The sequence below is a fragment of the Pristis pectinata genome, chromosome 5 (assembly GCF_009764475.1).
Source record: "Pristis pectinata isolate sPriPec2 chromosome 5, sPriPec2.1.pri, whole genome shotgun sequence".
NCBI lineage: Eukaryota > Metazoa > Chordata > Chondrichthyes > Rhinopristiformes > Pristidae > Pristis > Pristis pectinata.
This window is the reverse complement of record NC_067409.1, coordinates 72,627,467-72,646,687: the sequence shown is the minus strand read 5'-3', so window position 1 is coordinate 72,646,687 and position 19,221 is coordinate 72,627,467. Positions and strand designations below refer to the sequence as shown.

Here is a 19,221-nt window from a genome sequence, read left to right as displayed (position 1 = left end):
TTTGTTGCAATCTATATGAAAGTTAAACCACCCCAACCTAAAATTAAACTCTACTGCCTTTGCTACAAGGTTATCCAATTGTCACAATTATTCCACCACCTTACAGCTGCTATCATCAATATATAACTCCTAAAAGTCTTAAATGCTCCTTATTCCATCCATAAACTCTATTGCCTGCTCAATGTTTTTTCTATAGTTTGTCTCCCATCTCCCCTCATACTCTGTTTCTCTTGTCCATAAGACCCATCATTGGTTGCTTCAATAAAATGCTGCCCACCCATTTTCCAATTCTCACGTCAGCTCACAATTGAGATGAGATATTTTTATTAGTCATATGTACATCGAAACACACAGTGAAATAAATCTTTTGCATAGAGTGTTCTGGGGCAGCCCGCAAGTGTCACCATGCTTCCGGCGCCAACATAGCATGCCCACAACTTCCTAATCTGTACGTCTTGGGAATGTGGGAGGAAACCGGAGCACCCAGAGGAAACCCATGCAGACACGGGGAGAACGTACAAACTCCTTACAGACAGTGGCCAGAATTGAACCCGGGTCGCTGGCACTGTAATAGCGTTATGCTAACCGCTACACTACCGTGCCACTATTGCCTTTGTCTGATGTCAGTGCATCCCTTCTCAAAACTTAAGATCATCCTTCCAAACTGCTGACTCATCTCCAATCTTCTTTCTTGAAAGTGTTGTCACTTACTGAACTACTTCCCAACTTTAGTACTCAAATGTATGAGCTTTTCCCAATCATCCTCTGCCACAATAACAAAATGGTGCTCAAAAATACAAATGACATACTACGAGACCATAACAAAGAAACTTACCATCCCCATTTTCTCAAATAACTCCTCACCATGTTCCAACAAAATGGGACCGCATCCACCAGATTCCATTTTTATCCATCCACTTACAGCGAAAGAGTCATCTGTGATGGTTCTTTTCCCAATCTTGCACCCTCTCTAGTTTTAGGCAGATCCATTCTTGGTTTCTCTATATTTCTCATCTACTAAATATACCTCAGGAGTATCAGCTGAAAACAATGTCAGTTCCAACATATATGCTAAAGGCAAATGTTCACCCCTCATTATCACCCCTCTTAATCACTCCTATTTAAGGCTCAAGCCATTGACATTGTAGTAGGGATCAAACTCTATTCCCCAGCTCCAACTCTATCCTGTTCCTTGTCAGAGGCTGAAACAGTGTGCTCAATAAATTTGCAACAAATTTGATAGCAAAACAAGCGACAAATCTACTCCAACAAGACTGTCCATTTCTACTTCTACAGCTCTCTGACTCCACCCCCACCAGTTCATCAATCCCCAAAAGTTCATTTGTATCTTTACTAGCTATAGATCAATTATTCCAATGCACTGCTGGTCAGCCTACCTTGTTCTAGCCTTGACAAATTTAACTGAGCTAGTGTATTTTTTTAATGGCTGGTCTTCTAGAGGCCTCATTCACCAGAGGAGCTGTTCAGGGGCTTTTAAAGATATATACACATGAATTGTCCCAGACTCAATGAAAAGGGGTGCAAAGTAACATTCATCCGTTCAGCAAGTCACCTAATGAGCAATTTCTCTGCTTCTTGCACCAAACTTGACAAGGTCATTGACACAAAGAAGAATTTTCTTCTCACAAGGAAAATAAATATTATCCATGTTAACACTGAAATACTTGATAACGTGGAATTCTTCTGTTACCTTGACCCATTTGTTACCAGCTCAATAAAACTTGACGGAAAACTTAATGTGCACCTTCAGAAAGTTTACTGACTTTTAATGTTGCAACAAGATATTCACTGTGAGGACCAAGGTATCAGGCAAGCTTTTATTCCTTGGTACTTTTAAGATTATGAAATTGTGGAAGCAAAATAGATTTCACCTTTGCTACCATGGGAAGATCCTTGAAGAAAGTTGGATCCAGTGTGTCAACAACAGCCAAATTCTGAAGCCACTGGCCAATACTCCATGCAGATTATCTTGGATGCTGACTCGGGTGTGTCAAGAGAACGCTTCACAACTATTTCTCAGCCTGTGCTCTTCTGGCAACTAAAGGATACACTTCAGCTTTGGGGAAAACTAAAGTTTCACTTTAACTGAATCAAAAACTGTAGAAGTTTAACATTCCTCTTGATAGTTGCAATAAACTTGCCCATGAGCAATTGGTCTGAAGGATCAGAATCAATCACTTCTGAGAACCACTAGAAAACACAGACGAGCTTCATTGACTGCTCCACTTCCTCCTCTGGCAAATGAAGATGTATCTGCTGTGGGCAGGCCTGCACTTAGGATTCGCCCCTCTTTTCTCACACCAGAATCGCTCATCCACTGTGCCATGTCCATATCATTCATCATGGCAGCTACAATATTGGGGGAAAAAAACTATAACACCTGTCCAGATGATAAAAGCAATGATTCCTTGTTGCATGAACCTTAACGATGGAATTAGAGTCAATAAGTATGGATAGGATTACGATTATATTCACTTTACTTAAAAAAAGTGTTATAATTTAAGACTCTGAACACCTACCCTATCTATGCCTCTCATAATTGTATATACTTCTATCAGGTCACCCCACAGCCTTCTATGCTCCAGTGAAAACAATCCAAGTTTCTTCAACCTCCCCTTAAAGATAATATTCTCCAATCCAGGCAATATCCTGGTGAACTTCTTCTACACTTTTAAATTTAAATTTTTAAAAAAAAATTTTATTTACAGCGTGGTAACAGGCCCTTCCGGCCCAACGAGTCCATGCTGCCCATTTTTTAAAACCCAAATTAACCTACCCGTACGTCTTTGCAATGTGGGAGGAAACCTGAGCACCTGAAGGAAACCCACGCAAACAGGAGAGCGTACAAACTCCTTATAGACAGCAACGGGAATCGAACCCCGATCGCTGGCGCTGTAATAGCATCGCGCTAACCGCTACGCTACCATGCTGCCCCTACTTTCTCCAAAGCCTTCACATTCTTCCTGTAATGTGCCAACCATGACTGCACATAATACTCCAAATGGGACTTAACCAAAGTTTAATACAGTTACAACATGACTTAGCAATTTTTAAACTCAATGCCCCAACTGATGAAGGCAAGCATACAATACACCTTTTTTAATACCCTATCCACCTGTGTTGCCACTTTCAGGGAGCTATGGACTTGCACCCCAAGATCCATCTGCACATCAATGATCCACAGGGTCCCGCCATTTACTGTATACTCTTGCACTCGACCTCCTAAAATGCAACACCTCACACTTGTCTGAATTAAACTCCATCTGCCGTTTCTCCGTTCAACTTCTAACTGATCTATATCCTCCTCTATCTTTTGACAACCTTCCTCGCTATTGGCAATTCACAATGGATTCCAGCATTTTTCTGACCACAAATTTTAGGCTAACTAACCTATAGTTCCCTGCTTTGGCAGTTTTCCAGTCTGCTGAGACTTTTCCAGAACTGAGGGAATTTTCAAAGATCATGGCCATTGTATTAGTTGTTTGGAATTGTTAAGCACAGGACACATTTCAGGACTTATGGGATGGGGATAGCAGCCAGTTAATACAGACAAAGAACAGTTTTCAATCCAAGACAATATCTGCATGAATACACACCACTGGCTGCAGAGATCCATCTTTCAATGTAGTGGTAAAGCAAGGCTGTTTTGCATGTCTAGTTTCCCCAAACATGTTTCAATATGTAGAAGTGTTCTTGACAGCTGAAATGTGCTCTATTGTGGATATGCGATTCTGTGGATCCATTTGCCAACACCCAGAATGTTGAAATTGGAGCTGTATTTGATCGCCTGCTGTTGCCTTTGTGCTTGGAGTGCAAAACCTCAATATACTTTGGGTTCAATGAAATTCTCCAGTGTTCTCCGAGAACAAGATTCTTTCAGAATGCCTGCTTGTTGTGCTGAGTAAAGACCTTTCGCATCTACAGATCCAGCCTTTCTGTGACTCATTCACAGTCACATTAACTATTGCTGCAGCTTTTTCCTTTAGGTTTTCAAGGATACACGTCATTCAATCCAGGGAATTTGTCAGTCTTTAGTCTTATAACTTTTTCTTCCCCCCCAACCCCAGTAATAACGATTGGTTTATATTTCTCCCTCTCCTTTGCACTCTTATTTCCCAATATTTTTGGTATATTTCCAGAATCTACTATGGAAAAGATACAAAATACTTGTTTAACATTTTATCATTCTCTCATTCCCATTACTAATTTCCCTGCCTCAGCTTCTAAGCAACAAATGTTTACTTTTCCTACTCTTTTTCTAATAATTGAAGCTTTTACGATGTTTTATTTCTTGCCTAGTTTAATCTTATTTGACCTTCCTCTTCAATTTTTTTCCTCTGCTTTCTAAAAGCCACCCAATCCTCAGGCCTACCACTATTGTTTGCAATGTTGTAAGTTTTTTTTATCCCCCAATCTAATACAATCCTTAAGTCTCTATCAAATTTCCTCTCAACCTTTTATTCTAAAGAGAACCACAACTTCTCCAGTCTAATGTAACAGTAATCCTTCATTCCTAGAAGCATTCTAGTAAACCTTTCTGCACTCTAAGGTTCTATCAACCTTTCTAAAGCATAGTGACCAAAATTGGACATAACACTCCAGTTGTAGCCACATAAAAGGTTTAACATACCTGCCATGCTTTTCCACTTGATGGATTTATGAAACCCTGGATCCCATGTTTCACTATCCACTCCCTTACTATGTCCCACCACTTTCAAAGATTTATGTGCATGTCAACCGAGCTTCCTGCACCCCGTTCAGAATCATTCTATATTTTCTACTATATGACATGATAGATGCATAGATTCACAACACTTCCACTAAAATGTATCAGCTCACAGAAAGAAAACAAGCATTCACAACAACACTTCATTTTTGTTTTAAATCATTTACTTCAACTTGGTTTGCATGTTGTTCCAGCCCTATTTATCTGCTGGGAGCTCAAGAGCCTTTTGAAAGTCCATGCACGTGACATCAACTGCACTCTTGTACATGCCATTAAATTATTAAAATAGTCAATTTTAATACAAACACAATTTGCCTTCAACAAACACCTGCTGACTCTTCTGCATTGGTCTACGTTTGAACAAGTCGCTGTTAAGTTTCACCCAGATTATTTCTAAAAACTTCTCTACCACTGACTTTAAACTGATTGACCTGTAACCCTTTTCTCCACTTATGAACTAGAACTTAACATTTGCATTTCTGTTCTCATGGACATTTAGATAAGGTATTGTCTGCTACATGTCAGATGGGATTTGGTGCCATAGTGGCTACATTGCTGGACCAGTAATCTGGTGCTCTGAACCAAAGATCCTGAAGCTACAATATCAAATCCTACCATAGCAGCAGCTGAATTTGAATTCAATTATTCCAATGATCTACAAGATGAAAAGTTAGCAACAATGTGGAAGAGCATGAAACCCATCTGTAGTACTGGCAATCCCTCGATTTGAAGATTATCTTGACTATGATTATAACATAGGCCCTGAAATGAATTTGGAGTCCAATCCTGCAACCACAAACCTGCCTGCATTAGATCAGTTGTGGTTCCTCATTAGTCCATTGCCTGGTAACAAAATTATTTTTTTCCTTCTCTCTTTTCAATTTTGAGGGCAGAGCACTTCCTTTTTAGGTTGGCAGATGAGGCCAGTTCATGGCCTACTCCTCCCATCTGATGTCCATATCTGTTTTCTTGAGATACACTTTCAGTATGTCTTTATAGCATCTCTTCTGACTACCACAGGATCTCTGAACTTAAGTGAGTTGGGAGTCAAGACCTTGGAAAGATGAGAATCTGGCATCAATAATGTCCTGTCCAACAGAGCTGGAGGCTCAGGATCATTGCTTCAATAAGGATTTTGCATTAGTTTGGAAATTTTCCCACTTGTTAGGATTTTCCAGATAAATTGAAGCGTTGTTAGCATGCTACTCAGGTTTCATATCAATAGAGTGAAGGGATGACGACTGCTTTAAAGATACGGAATTTGGTGCCCTTCTGTTAGTCACGTTTAGCAAAAATCCAGGAGAAATTTGCCAAAGATGGCCAATACACACCAAATCCTATGCCATTTTTCTGTGGTGACAACTGAGGCAACCTCTCTGATGTCCCTTTGATGGGTTATGCACCAAGGCCTACATTAGGCTGATAGAAAACCATAGTGTTCTCAATGTTAAGCAAGATCCCTTAGCCATAGCAAGTTTATATAAAATGATCTACTGTGGACTGGAAGTCATCCTCAGTCTGCCCATGTAGTACACAGTCATTAATATATTGAAGAAGAGTGATGGATCCCTTGAAGACTCCAGTCTTTGTATGGAGACAATAAAAGAGTCTTCCATATATTCTGCACAGAATATCTATTACCAAGTAGGCAGAAAAATGATTCAAGGATGTGTTCAAAACTTTATTGAAGAAATGCAACATTCCCACTGACATCTGGGAATCTCTGGCCCACAACCACTCCAACTGGAGTAGCAATAGTTGTAATGCTATTAAGAACCCCAGGAGCACACAGAAGCCCTGCATAAGCAGTAGAACGAGCTCACAAACTACCTATAGATGGGGCAGGAGGTGACTTACTGACCCACCTCCTGCCCCATTTGTGGAAGAGCCTCATTGACCAACTCGGAGCCCACAAAGTCGTGGTGGAAACAAGTTGCCCTCGATCCTGAGGGGACTGCTCAAAGAGAATTGTGGGCCGAAGAGCCTGAATTGTGCTGTAGGTTTTCTATGTTAAATGCATGTCAATTCCTGGAGTCTAATGAGAGCAAGAATAACCTCAAGGAAGGAGGAGAACTTGGATTTGGGGAATAACACACAATCTTGCTTTTCCAGTACTTTTGGCGGGTCATTGACCATAAATGTTGACTCTGTTTCTGTTCCCACAAAAGCTAACTGACCAGCTGAGAGCTTCTGCCATTTTCTGTTTTGCATTCTATTTAACCCTGATTTAGATGACTAATGGGTCCACTACCAGGACATCACAAAGAAAATGGGTAGAAGGAATAGGTCACTTGCCCTTGGGCCTGCTCTGCCATTCAATAAGATCATAAACTGATCTGACTGTAACCTCAACTCTGTGTATCCAACTATGCCTTGTAACTTTAAGGACTGTAACATTGCTTGCATTGCTTGTGTTCTCTGGAATCTTTTCATTATACCTGATTTGGAAAAAAGTTGTTTGTGGAGCTTCTGTACAAGTTTGTACCTTGCAAAATTTAACTGATATACATACTATTTTGCAGCCGCCTTGTTCTTGGTTTGTATGACGACCCACTTCTTTTGAGGACAGGAGTGGGATCAGTGAGAGAATCTCTAAGAACTTTGAGAGATGGATTCAATAGTGGCATATGTTCAGAAGTAAGAGTGCTCCTTCTATCTGGCTTTGTTTTCCTTAAGCAGCATCAATCCATCGTTTGCTTGAATTGTTGTGGGATCATAAGCATTTAGATCATAAATAGTTCTACTAGCCTGGAAGAAAACTCCACAGTTCATGGTTATCAACAAAGTTCAACCTCTTTGGGCTTTTCTTGCCACCACTTATTTTAGTGATACAGATCTTCCTTTGGGCTTCAACTGAGTTGTTGGTTTGAATCCTTCTTCTGCTGATATGAGATGTTATTTTGCTATAGGCAGTGGGTTTGACCTTGATGAGAATGATGCTCATTCTCATCAATAAATTTTAGTGATAATGGAAACGTTGATGAATTCTTATGGGAATAACATTCCTCAAACTTACTAGTCCTGCCCCATTATAAAAGACATCATGACAGGGGCAGGGCAAGTTTAGCAGTCTCTAGCCACAAATCTGCTATTTCAGGAGCTGCTACTTAACTAAGCAGCCATACATAGGAACCTCTTTGTCCATCCCATATATGAAGGACACAGAAAATACTCTGAAAACTTTGGTTATCTCACAGATTCCCAAGTGGATCACCACACCCAGTAGGATTATTGTGTGGGCAAAATGACAAAAAGGCAGTGTCTCTGCAACATTTGCACCATGATGCACAGCAGAGTTAATGTAGAACTGGAAGCAGAATGCTGTAGTCACCAGGGAATTTGCAAGGTATAACATCAATGTTGCTGCTCCAATTGACAGGAAGCACCTGGATGAAGATACGCTGAGAGAAGATGGCTACACCTTTCTCTGAAAAGGAAAACCTGCAACTAACAGAAGCATACATAGTGTTGGCTTTGCAATTAAGAACAAGCTTGTCAGTCAGTTTACAAAGCACTTTGTAAGATTTAATGAATGCCTTATGACCCTTTCTTTCAAATTCAGAAACAGCATACCTCCCCAAGGCTTGATGCTAATGGGAAAATCAGAGATATCCTATTCCGATTTGACCAACATTTCAGAGGACAGTGTCACTCTCCTCGGAAATTTCAAATGTCATAGTCAGAAGTAACTCATCTTTGGAATGGCACTAATGGAAAAGGAAGAGAATGGTCATATCATTTCTGAGCAAATATGTGGTCATCACGAACACCACCTTTAGATGCAATGAAGCTGATTCAATGTTGAGTCTGCAAGGCTGTGATGTGCTGAAATGGAAGATGTGTTGTTATAACAGAACACAGACTGGAAGGGACCATCATAACCTGTAATACCACTCAGATTTAGGAAGGACATCCATTATACAGTTCTGTAATTGCTACCTGACTTCCTTATGGCTGCACAATTCCCTATTAAGTTTAAGTTTGTCGTAATTTGTCACATACAAAATCTGCATTAAAGATTGGTCTTTAAAGCAGTTCTTCATTTTTGTTGTACATTAACTCTGGAATTAATAAATTATCAAATAACATTATTGATATATCTGTAAAATATTTTAAAGTAATATGGATGGAAAGAGTGCCACAGATAATGACAGAGAAGTATTACATCATTATTTTGTTTCTTATTTCCCAAGTACAAAGAGCAGGTGGACATGACATTGAGTGATGAGGTGAGTAATGGGATAAATACATAAAATAGAAAATTAGATAAAAGCTCAGATCTGGATGACTTGTATCCAAGCATTTTAAATGAATCCTGGAATAGCTAGCTGGTACCAATTTAATAATTTGTTTAAAAAAGGTGCTGTTATACTCAGGTGAACCACAGCTGGCACACACATAGATGGCTTCCAATATGAGATGGCAATAAGAGGGCAAAAGCTTAAGATAATGAAAACCAACAGTAAAATTAAAAAAAAGTGTTCATCGTTGAAGCAGAACATTTTCTTTCAAGGTACTATAAAGGACAAGGACTTTATAAAGCTAAAGTTTCTTTAGCTAGTGTATACATAGAAAGATGGAATAAATCTATATCTGTGGTGTAAATAAAAGAGGAAACTGCCAGCAGTTTGGGAACTTAGAATGAGAAAAGGCAAAAAGAACAAAAGACAAATTGTGACATTAACTGCGCAGTGCATAAACTTTTCTCTTGAACCCAGAAAAAAATAATTGATGCACCTTTCCAAACAGGAGAGCAGCATTCAAATAACTGAAGAGTTAAAAGCTCAAGCGAAACAAAACTTTGGTACGAATGTGGATACCAAGCTTAGCAACAAGTTCAAATAATGCAAAAGCACTATTCTGAAAAATCCTGGCAAGATCCACAGTACCTAGCACCTGCAGGAATGAAACAGCAAGGAAAGGAACAGTAGGCAATATTTAAATTTGATGACACTAATGGTAAAAATCACCATTCGAGTATCATCTGTATAAGGACACCAGCAGTTTAGTGAGAAACTCACAATCATTGCAGAGCAACTGAGCATGTGAAAATCAATAAGGTTTTGCCAGGGTTATCTATTGTCAGAGAAATTATGGTAAACTTGAGATGGTGGTGAGAAGTGATTAAGTTTACTCTTAATTGACGTACATGCGACAGTCACTTTAAACATATCTGGTGGACAAGAGTTCGTCTTCGTGATTTCAGATGGTAGAAGAGGAAATACTAGTAGTTTCAACAAAACTTTTGCACTTCTGCATCTCGCAGAGAATACCAGATGATATTTGAAGAATAAAACCCTGACAATTAAACTCTTCAAAATATGTACAGACCACTCACCCTCTGACCTCAGACTTTCGGACAAAGAAAGCAGCTCCTTGTGGAATCTTTCTATAAGCATACCAAAAAGAAAACAAAGGTTTGAGATTCAGGCCCAACTACGCGCCAAGCTACAGATATCCCTCCTGTTTCTGAACCCGATTGGACTTTAAAACTCAACAAAGGAGCCGCACTGAACTTTGAACAATGCTCTCAAAAAGGACGACATTGCTTACCGGAGTTTTCTCAGCAACTGCCCCGGCGAAGCAAACAAGCCAGGGGACATTATCCCAGCCTTGGCCTCTCTGTGCTACCGGCAGCAGCGACGGCAGCACCAGCAACAACAACCCTCCGACAACAACAACAACCCTCCGACAGCGTCACCCACCTCCCGCTTACTGCCGGACCAAGCCCTGCCCCCCTCCCACTGACGTCAGACTACTCACACGTAACCGACCCTCGCGAGCCTTGACGTAACCCAGCTAGGTCGATCTCTTCTAACCGTTTCCCCCGCCCGCTCCTCTCTCTCTCTCGCGCGCGCGCACAGGCGCGGGCGCATTCACGTGGCGAGAGCGAGTGTGTGTGTGAGCAACTTCCGGTCCACTCTCCCTCATGGAGCGGCGCGAGCCGAGCTCCCTGCTGCGCAGTACGGTGTGCGCACTGGCATTTGCCCCCTCCCTCAGTAAAAGGAGGCCAGACAGGCAGAGCGCAGGGCTTGCAAAGTGCTTCCCTCGCACTTCATCACAGCCATTGAGCTTTAGGATTATGGCTTCCGAGGAGCTGTATGAGGTACGGAAAAAAAATAATTAGGTACCTTGATTTCCGAATCCTACTGTCCCTCGCCCTCTTCTTTAAAGCCGGAGGAGGATGGCGATCCCACTTCGATTTTTGCCGGAGTGAACCCGGTGTGTGGTTCTGGGGGAGTGGAGTGGGGAGTGGGAAGTGGGAAGTAGGGTGCCGTTGGTCGGAAGAGAGTTGTTTGAGATCATCTTTAAAGGAGACTTGACTTTTGGTGTGTAATGGTGAGATTGGCCTTCCCGCCGGGTGGTGTGGAGTGTCAGGGAGTGTGTGGAGACGCGCTAACTATTTACTGATGTCTCTCTGTGTCCGCAACTTGCCCGGCGCCCAGAGCGCTCGGCGAACCAGGCGCACAGCTTTACGGTGCACCCCTAACAAGACAAACAGGTTCCCAAAGACACGATCTCACACCTTGTCTTGGGTGGGGGATATTGACGCTATCTGCTGTAAAACCAGTTCATGTTAATGTTGGATTAAGTCGATTTTTCTATTCGACGTTGATTGCATTTTGTAGTTTGAGAGGGTATTTCCTTGTTTCTGTGAAGTTCTTAGACTGATTGTGGTAAAACGAGTCTTTTTTTGGGGAGCAGGAATAAGTAACAATATTGAACTCATTGATCATTAGTAGTCAGTTTGGAGTAGGGTCCAGGTACCGAAGCTCCCAAGTCTTCTATTACTGGCATTTGTCCTTCAAGCGTCTATGTCTACTCTTCTGCCTTTTTGATGTTTACAAAATACCCTGAAAATATAATTGTGTGATGTAATATATAATTATTGCCAATGGAAGTAATCCAAAAAAAATGGTCACAAACAGCTCAAGAAGTTTATGTAGACTGAGTAGTTCATATGGAGACAAAATATGTTTAGTCTTTAATTCATAACCATTTTGGTTTCTCATCATTGGGTTTAAAAGTTCTAGTTTTTGGTAAGGATGATGATGCCCAGATGAAAGTAAAATTAAATACAGGTTTCAAATGTTGATGTGTGCATGAGCCTGACTTTTGATGAAATGCTTTGGGGGGAGGGGGTGGGAATTGGAACTTCAATGCACATAGGATCTATGAGCAAGACAAGTTTGGTGATTGGAGATGTATTGAAAAGCATTTCATTTTGACTTCTGTTCTTTGTACTTTGATGACAACTGTTGGAAAAAGAACTTTGCACATCATTTAGTGCTACTTCAGATACTCTTGATGGTTGAGAGTGTTTGGAAATACAAGTGAAGATAGTAGTATCATTCATGATTCTGCTTTATTTCTAAAGGAAATGTGAACCTGGCAGGTAAAAATTAGATTTGTGACATGACCTTTACCATTAGGTTGTGGTTATGCCATTTAATTGTATGATCACCTCATCTTGATAGTTTTGATTGTCATGTTCAAGAATGATTGTAGATGTTGAAGTTTAAGAAGCAGGTACTTTCTTGATCATCCATAGAAGTCTAGTGAAATTTGTTGGTTTCAATGGAGGTTGACATCTGAGTGTCTATTGTTGCACTATGAATCGTGTCCAAGAACAGAAGGAATACTGGACATCATCTATGCACCCTTCTGTCAAATCTGAATACAGGTTATAGAGGTGAATTTTTTGGATGGTCTGGATAAGTTTATCAACAATCTGTTGAATTTCACTCTTTCAAAAATCACAGCAATGGGTTACATTATTTTGGTGTGATCTTTGTCATCTTTTGCTATCCTTTGATTTTCTTGCTGTATTAATTTTTTGAAGTTTCTCCAATGTGTCAAGCAGTGATGTCTCAGTCATTCCTAATAATGATTGAACATAGGACATCAGGGTATGTTGATTTTTTTTATCAACCATCAGAATGAACCATGATGAATCTTTCCTTTTTAATAAGGGTCTTCATGGTACCCGGTTTTTCTGCAGAATGTATTAATAAGGATTAAAACTTTTGTACTTACTAGATAGGCCAAATGAAGTACTTTACTTTGTAATTGTTTAAAAAATCTTTATTCTTTCTACATATTTTATACAAATAATTAGTGAGTATTGGTAAATTCAGCAAAATCGTAAAAGTTCCTTAAGATCAAGCTCCACAGCGATTGTATCAGGTAAGAGAAAAGTACAATTATCTCATTGCTGGATTTTCACTGTGATTCCATGAATGGATTTGGCCATGTATGTGCTATTTTAACTTTTAACAGTGCTTCCTTGTATCTATTATCTCTATAGTGCTAAATTTATATAAAGTCTGTTGAACAAGTATCTAACCTTCTGATGGCTACTTGCATTAAAATATGGTTGGCATAGTTTTTGAATTATTACCAACAGTAATCAGTTGCAGTACAACAAAAAAAATTAATAGCTGATCAGAACCTTTGAAAACCAATTGAAAACTCTAATCCTGTAATGTAAAGCAAATGGTAAAGATGCACACACCAGTGGTGTTTAGCTTCTGCTGCGATGCATGATTCCTGATTCAATTTGCTTTGAACATTAATAAAATTTAATGTCATTGATTTAATCCCATTGCTGTTTTCTGGACAAGGGTGTAACATGCGCAGTTTTGTATTATTGGAGCACCACCTCCTGAATCTATAGATGTTTGGACGATTATGGCCTTGGCCTCAGCAATTCCTTCCCTTTATTGCCCTCAGCTGCCTCACCTTGATTCTGCTCAACTGATGTACAGTTCTTTGTATAAGAAATTTCTCTATAGTCTGAATGGCTGATCCCTTATTCTGAAACTCTTGAGAACCAGGAGGCATTAGATCACTTTTCTTTATCTAGATTCCAATAAGTACAGATCAGTCTTACTCAGACTCTTCCCATAGGACAATCACTCATCCAAGGAATGAGTCTAGTGAATCCATGCCAGACTGACTTCCAAATAATTAAATCCTCCTTCAGGTATAGAAGCCAAAACTGTTTGCACCATTCCGAACAAGTTCTCACCAAAGCCCTGTAGAATCTGAGAAAGACTGCCTTGGTTTTGTACTTTTAAATATCTGGCAATATAGGCAAGCATATTATTTGCCTACTCAGCTGTTTGCTGTACCTGAATGGTTACTTTTGGCATCTTGTGAACAAGCACATTGAGATTCCTCTACCTCAATGTTTACTGGTTTCTCAGTATTTTAAGAAGTATTGTCTTTCTATTTTTGCTATATAATGCATCACTTAACATTTTGCCATGTTATACTCCAACTGCAAACTTCTTGCCATTCACTTTAACTGTCAATATCCTTTTTGATGCACTTTGGGTCCTCACAGTGCATAATCTGTCCTGTTTTATATTATAAGCAAACATGTTTATGTTAACAAGGTCTCTTTCATTTAAGTCATCGAAATTGTGAACAGCTGGGGAGGCCAATGTTGATCCCTGTGGCACCCACTATTACCAGACTGAAGCTGAAAATAACCTTTCTATTTGTACTTTCCCTCTACCCAGTCCTCTCAGCCATGCTAGTAAGTTACCCCAAGCTCTTATTTCATACCACAGCATTTTGTGTGATTTCTTATCTCACTGCTTTTTGAAAATCTAGATATATTAGTTAAGTTGGTACCCCACATCTACCCTGCAAACCACATCTCAAAGAATTCTTTCAAATGGAATTTTCCCATTATAAATTATTTTGATGCTGTCTAATCATATTATGATTTTTAAGTTATCCTGTTCTTGCATCCTTATATATTCCAAGCATTTTGCTAATAAAATATATCAGGATAATTAGACTATAGTTCCTTTCTTTGTGTCCTTCTTTCTTAAATAGTGGTGTTACATTTGCTACCTTCCAATCTGCTGGGAATCCAGGAAATTTTAGAAAATCACTAATGCATACACTATCTCTGCACCCACCTTTCTTAAAACCTTGGGATGTAGGCTATTCCATTCAGGAAATTTACCCTACATGTCTTAGTTTCTCTAATACTTCAGTGATATAATTTTAAGTTCTTATGTAGATTGCTGAGTCCCTTCCATTTCTGCTGTATTAATTGTGTTTGGCAGTGAAGACGAACACTAAGTATTTGTTGCATGCATGTATTCCCCATAACTTGTTGTAGTCTCTGTGGGTCCAACATTTATATTTGATTTTCTCTCTTTCCATGATTGTAGGCAACGTTTAAATCCAAACCATGGATGGATCATTTTCTTGTGGAGATTTTATCTCGCAAAGGAATATGCTTTTCTTGAGAATTTTGAAAATAATTCTTTAAACTGTTTCTCACTGTTTATCTACTTGTTAATCACATGTCCTGCATGACACAGTGGGGGTTGGGGTGGGGATGAAGAAAAGCATAAGATGGACATGAATTTCTGTTTGAGCCAAATTTGAGGAGGGTATTCCACAGTCCCCTCCCTATTAATAGAGTCAATGTTTCGGTCATGTCAAAGAAGGTAGTATATAATGGCTGTGTGCTCCCTGCATTTTTCTTGGAGTTGTTTGGTGAAGGTCAGCAAGCACATTGGAAATGGATAGACAGAATCCCCACTGATTTCGAGGAACAGCTCTTCGGCCACAGAGGGGGTTGGGTTATCGAGGAGAACCCTGGTGATGACTTTTCCTGTTTGAGACAGAAGGAAGACCCATCTGTAGTTAATACAGTACAATTTCTTTCTCTTCTTGAAGATGGCCATAACTACAGTCTGTACTGAGGTCCCCTGGAATATACATCTCTTCCCAGATATGGACAACGAAGCAGTAGATTTGTGACTGAAGCTGTTCATTGCGGAGGTTTAGGACATTGGGGTGTGTGGGCTAGTAATTAGCTGCCCTTAGGGGCCACCTTACCTCTGAGGTTGGATATTGGATATGACATTTTTCATAAGGGAAGAGGGGGCTGGCAAGGTTAGTCTGGACAGGCTGCTGTATGATGGAGTCAAGCACGAACGTGTCAAGGGCGGAGTAGCTGTTGAGGAGATCTTCAAGTGTTCCTTCTCATGGCCGTTGATTGTCCTCTGTCCCTGCTGTCATTGTCATGGTTCCTGGCTCTCAGTTAGATATGGTATTGGGTAATGAAAACTGCAGATGATTTTTTTTTAGCGTTGAAGGACCACCACATCATGGCTGCCAGTGTGTGACTGTGCTTCTGCATTCTCTCCATCTTCCATCTTTTTTTCTTTTAGTCAGCAGGTCTACAAAAGAGAAAAATTCACTAAAGACTGGTGTCAGACAAAGCTGTATCATGGCCATACTTTTCTCAGTCTCTTTTTTTTTTGCTGCACTGTTCCACCTCGCTTCCTACAAACTTCCAATGGGAGTGGAGCTAATCTCATAATAATAAAGCTATTTCACCTATGGCTACTACACACCAGAACCAAGGTTCTCTGAACCTCAGTAGTAGAGCTGCCATATGCAGACTACGTTTATGCTTGCTCAGAGGTGGAGCTGCACGCTATCGTCAATTTCAATGAAGCAAACGAGATGTGCCTTGCACATTAAAAAAAAGTCCTCTACTGATCTGCCCCTGCTGCACACTGCATTCTGACAATAAAAGTTCATAGAGAGGTTTGTGGGAAAACATGGAACACTTCTCGTATCCTGGGAGCCATCTCTGGGTGAAGGCGAATATCAGTGAAGAAATTTGCCACCACTTTCAATGCATTACCAGTCCTTTTGAATGAGGAAAGAACAAGATCTCAGATCAGGCACAAGACTCATGGTCTACCAGGCAGCAGTGATCCCTGCCCTCTGTATGCTTCTGAGACCCGGACTACCTACAGCAACCATTGGAGAAGTACCTCTGATGTGTTCTCTGCAAAACTCTCCAAATTCATTGGAAGCACAAGGCAAACAATTGGCTTCCTCTCCTATCTCCGCATGGAGACTCTCGTTGCACTTGGTCAGCTACACTGGGCAGGTGATATTATTTGCATACCAGACACCAAACTCCTGAAGCAGATATTCTGAGCTCTGTCATGAGAAGATATTATCAGGTGGACTAGAGGAAAAGATTCAAGGTTATGCTTAAAAACTTCCTTGGGGGTTGGGGGGGGGGGGGTGAATGCAATATTCCCACTGACTCCTGGAAATCTCTGGCCCATGACCCCTTAAAGGGGAGAAGGATCCTGTCAGCGTGGGATTTTGAACCTTGAGCCATACAATAAGATCACACAAGTCCTACATAAGTGACCTGAATGGAGCAGACCACCTCAATAACTACCCACCCAGCACCACCTGTCCCATCTGTGGAATAGTTTACTTATACCCACTTTGGAACATTAACCATCTCAGAATCCATAAGGCTGGAGTAGTCAACCATGATAGTGCAGGTCTGATGAAGACTTATTAAACTAATTTTCTAATGTTCATTGCTGAATTTTGTTAAGATTAAGCTCCAACTTCTCAAGTATAGTTTTGGAATATAGGGAATGTAAAACAATTCTAGCACACGTGATTATTTTTTCCCTAGAGGATCTTTAACGAAACTTCAGCTACCCATCATTGCCCCCAAACCCTCCAACTAAAGATAAATGAGGTCACAAAAATGTTCTATTAAAGTTCATACATGAACCTGTATATCAAGGGGAAGCAGGGAAAAACACCACACACGTGCACACACCAAAAAATCGGGCTTGTGTGGATCACAAGCTCAGGCTCCTTTCTATAGGAAACAAAGTATTTAATGTTCTCACATTACACATGATGAAGTTCAAAAAAAGTGTTCCCTAGTTCAAAGATTTCATGTAGAGTTTTCTTCATGAAGAAGCAGTTGTGGTCAAGTCTCAATAGTGGATACTGATGGGGATTTGGAATGACCAATTTCAAGGCATTGTTTATTTGTTGTATAAATCTTAAATCTATTGTTATTTTGTCAATCTGCAGTGTTGCAAGTGTATCAAGTTTGTTTAAACTTGATAAAGTCATAATTGTTTTCGACGAATATAATTGAGTCTGTCCCAAATAACAACAACCATTGGGTATCATTGTGTGAAGATCCTGATACTAGGTCAAGGCATCCAGAATCAATGTTCCATTTGCAGCAAGTTAGGAAACTGGACATAACTTGTGGGCTAGTCTTGGGGAAAAAAAACAAGAGTTGATTCTTATAAATCCAACAGATGCCCTTTGGGATAGAGCCTGCTACCATGCCTTTATGTGGTTGAACTTCAATGTTCTGTGAAGAGGCCAATCAGACTACTTTGTTGTATAATTACGTTGATTCAGGAAGGAAGCCCACTGCCACCTTTTCAGGCCTGTTAAGAATGGACAGCAGCTGTGGACGTTGTGAAAATAAATGAATGAAATACTTTTGAGTAAATACATCCATGAGTAAAACCACCCTTTTGTAGGCATTCTAGTAAATTGTTCATCAAGTGTATTTTGAATGTTTTGGTCTTCTGGCAAATAATTTAATACCAACTTTAAAATCTGTACACATTGTGGGACTATAAACGTCAAACAGCTGTGCTGAAAAGTTGGGTAATTTGTTAGGAATGAGTTTTAAGATTGATTTTTCAGATATAGCACCATTGGCACTCATAACCAATTGTTAGTAGGAATTGACATGATACTTTAGTCCACTTCAAGCTCATCAGCTGACATAAGCACAAAAGGTTTTAATCTGTTTTCTGAGCCATTTTTTTGAAGTTTTTAATGTTGCAGCCTTTCTCAAATTGTAACCTAAAACATTTAGCATTTTGGATAAGGAAAAGGAAAGAATAAGCATAAAGAAAAATTACTTCCTTAATTCTTTTGCAGCAGGCAATTTCTTAAACTTGCACATAAAGTTTACAAGCAATTCATGCTGATGTTTATGCTGCCTGTCACATTCCAACCGCTCTAGGTAAAGAAGTTTCTCCCAAATTTGCTATTAGATTAGTGAATTGGTGACTTTATTGTGTTTATGCCTCTGTTTTGAACTCTCTATATCTATCTAATCAAGTTCTTAAATAATTTTAATGACCTTTTTCAGGTCACCTGTTGGCCTTTGTTTCCTATAGAAAGGAAGCCTGTGCTTCTGACCCCCACAAGCCCAATTGTGTGTGTGTGTGTTTTCTTCCCCTTGATATACAGGTTCATGTATGAACTTTATGTAACATTTTCCAACATTTTTGTGACCTCATTTAATCTTTAGTTGGAGGGTTTGGGGGTGTGATGAGTAGTTGAATGTTTAGAGACCTAATCTTGAGGACCAGTTGTTCAACTAATTTTCATTGTTTAAAATGGATTGATTACTCTCATCTGATGCTTGAAAGTGCACATAGAAGTGGATGATCTTTGTTCTTGCTTTCTGTGTTTAATACTCTAATTGAAGTCAGAACTACCAGTCATCGGGTGCTCCCCTCAGCCTAAGGTGAAGTCCATCACTGAAAGGATTCCTTCATGTCAGTGGTTTAGATTTACCTACTTTAACCCAAACGATCATGACTTTGGTGTCAGGAAAAAAAAATGGA

The 19,221-nt window shown here is 39.9% G+C and overlaps 2 protein-coding genes across 9 annotated transcripts in view; one reads left to right on the top strand and one right to left on the bottom strand.

Annotated features, from left to right (window-relative positions):
• The window catches only part of eci2 (enoyl-CoA delta isomerase 2), a 63,463-nt gene extending 52,473 nt beyond the window's left edge, over positions 1-10,990 (bottom strand). Inside the window, exons 1-2 of one of the 8 annotated variants that reach the window (XM_052015964.1) lie at positions 10,879-10,990; positions 10,086-10,136 (exon numbers count right to left, since the gene is read on the bottom strand). Coding sequence is in view for 4 of the 8 variants with exons in the window: in XM_052015958.1 (XP_051871918.1) it covers positions 10,086-10,136; positions 10,511-10,623 (164 nt within the window). In the remaining 4 variants the exon portion in view is untranslated. Of the gene's footprint in view, positions 1-10,085; positions 10,137-10,300; positions 10,466-10,510; positions 10,640-10,878 lie in introns of those variants that run through there. The other 7 variants (XM_052015958.1, XM_052015956.1, XM_052015962.1 and 4 more) reach the window with 7 other exon arrangements.
• The window catches only part of cdyl (chromodomain protein, Y-like), a 171,572-nt gene continuing 162,909 nt past the window's right edge, over positions 10,559-19,221 (top strand). The window contains exon 1 of the mRNA XM_052015955.1: positions 10,559-10,853. Within this exon, the coding sequence (XP_051871915.1) occupies positions 10,677-10,853 (177 nt within the window). The 5' untranslated portion in view covers positions 10,559-10,676. The remainder of the gene's footprint in view (positions 10,854-19,221) is intronic.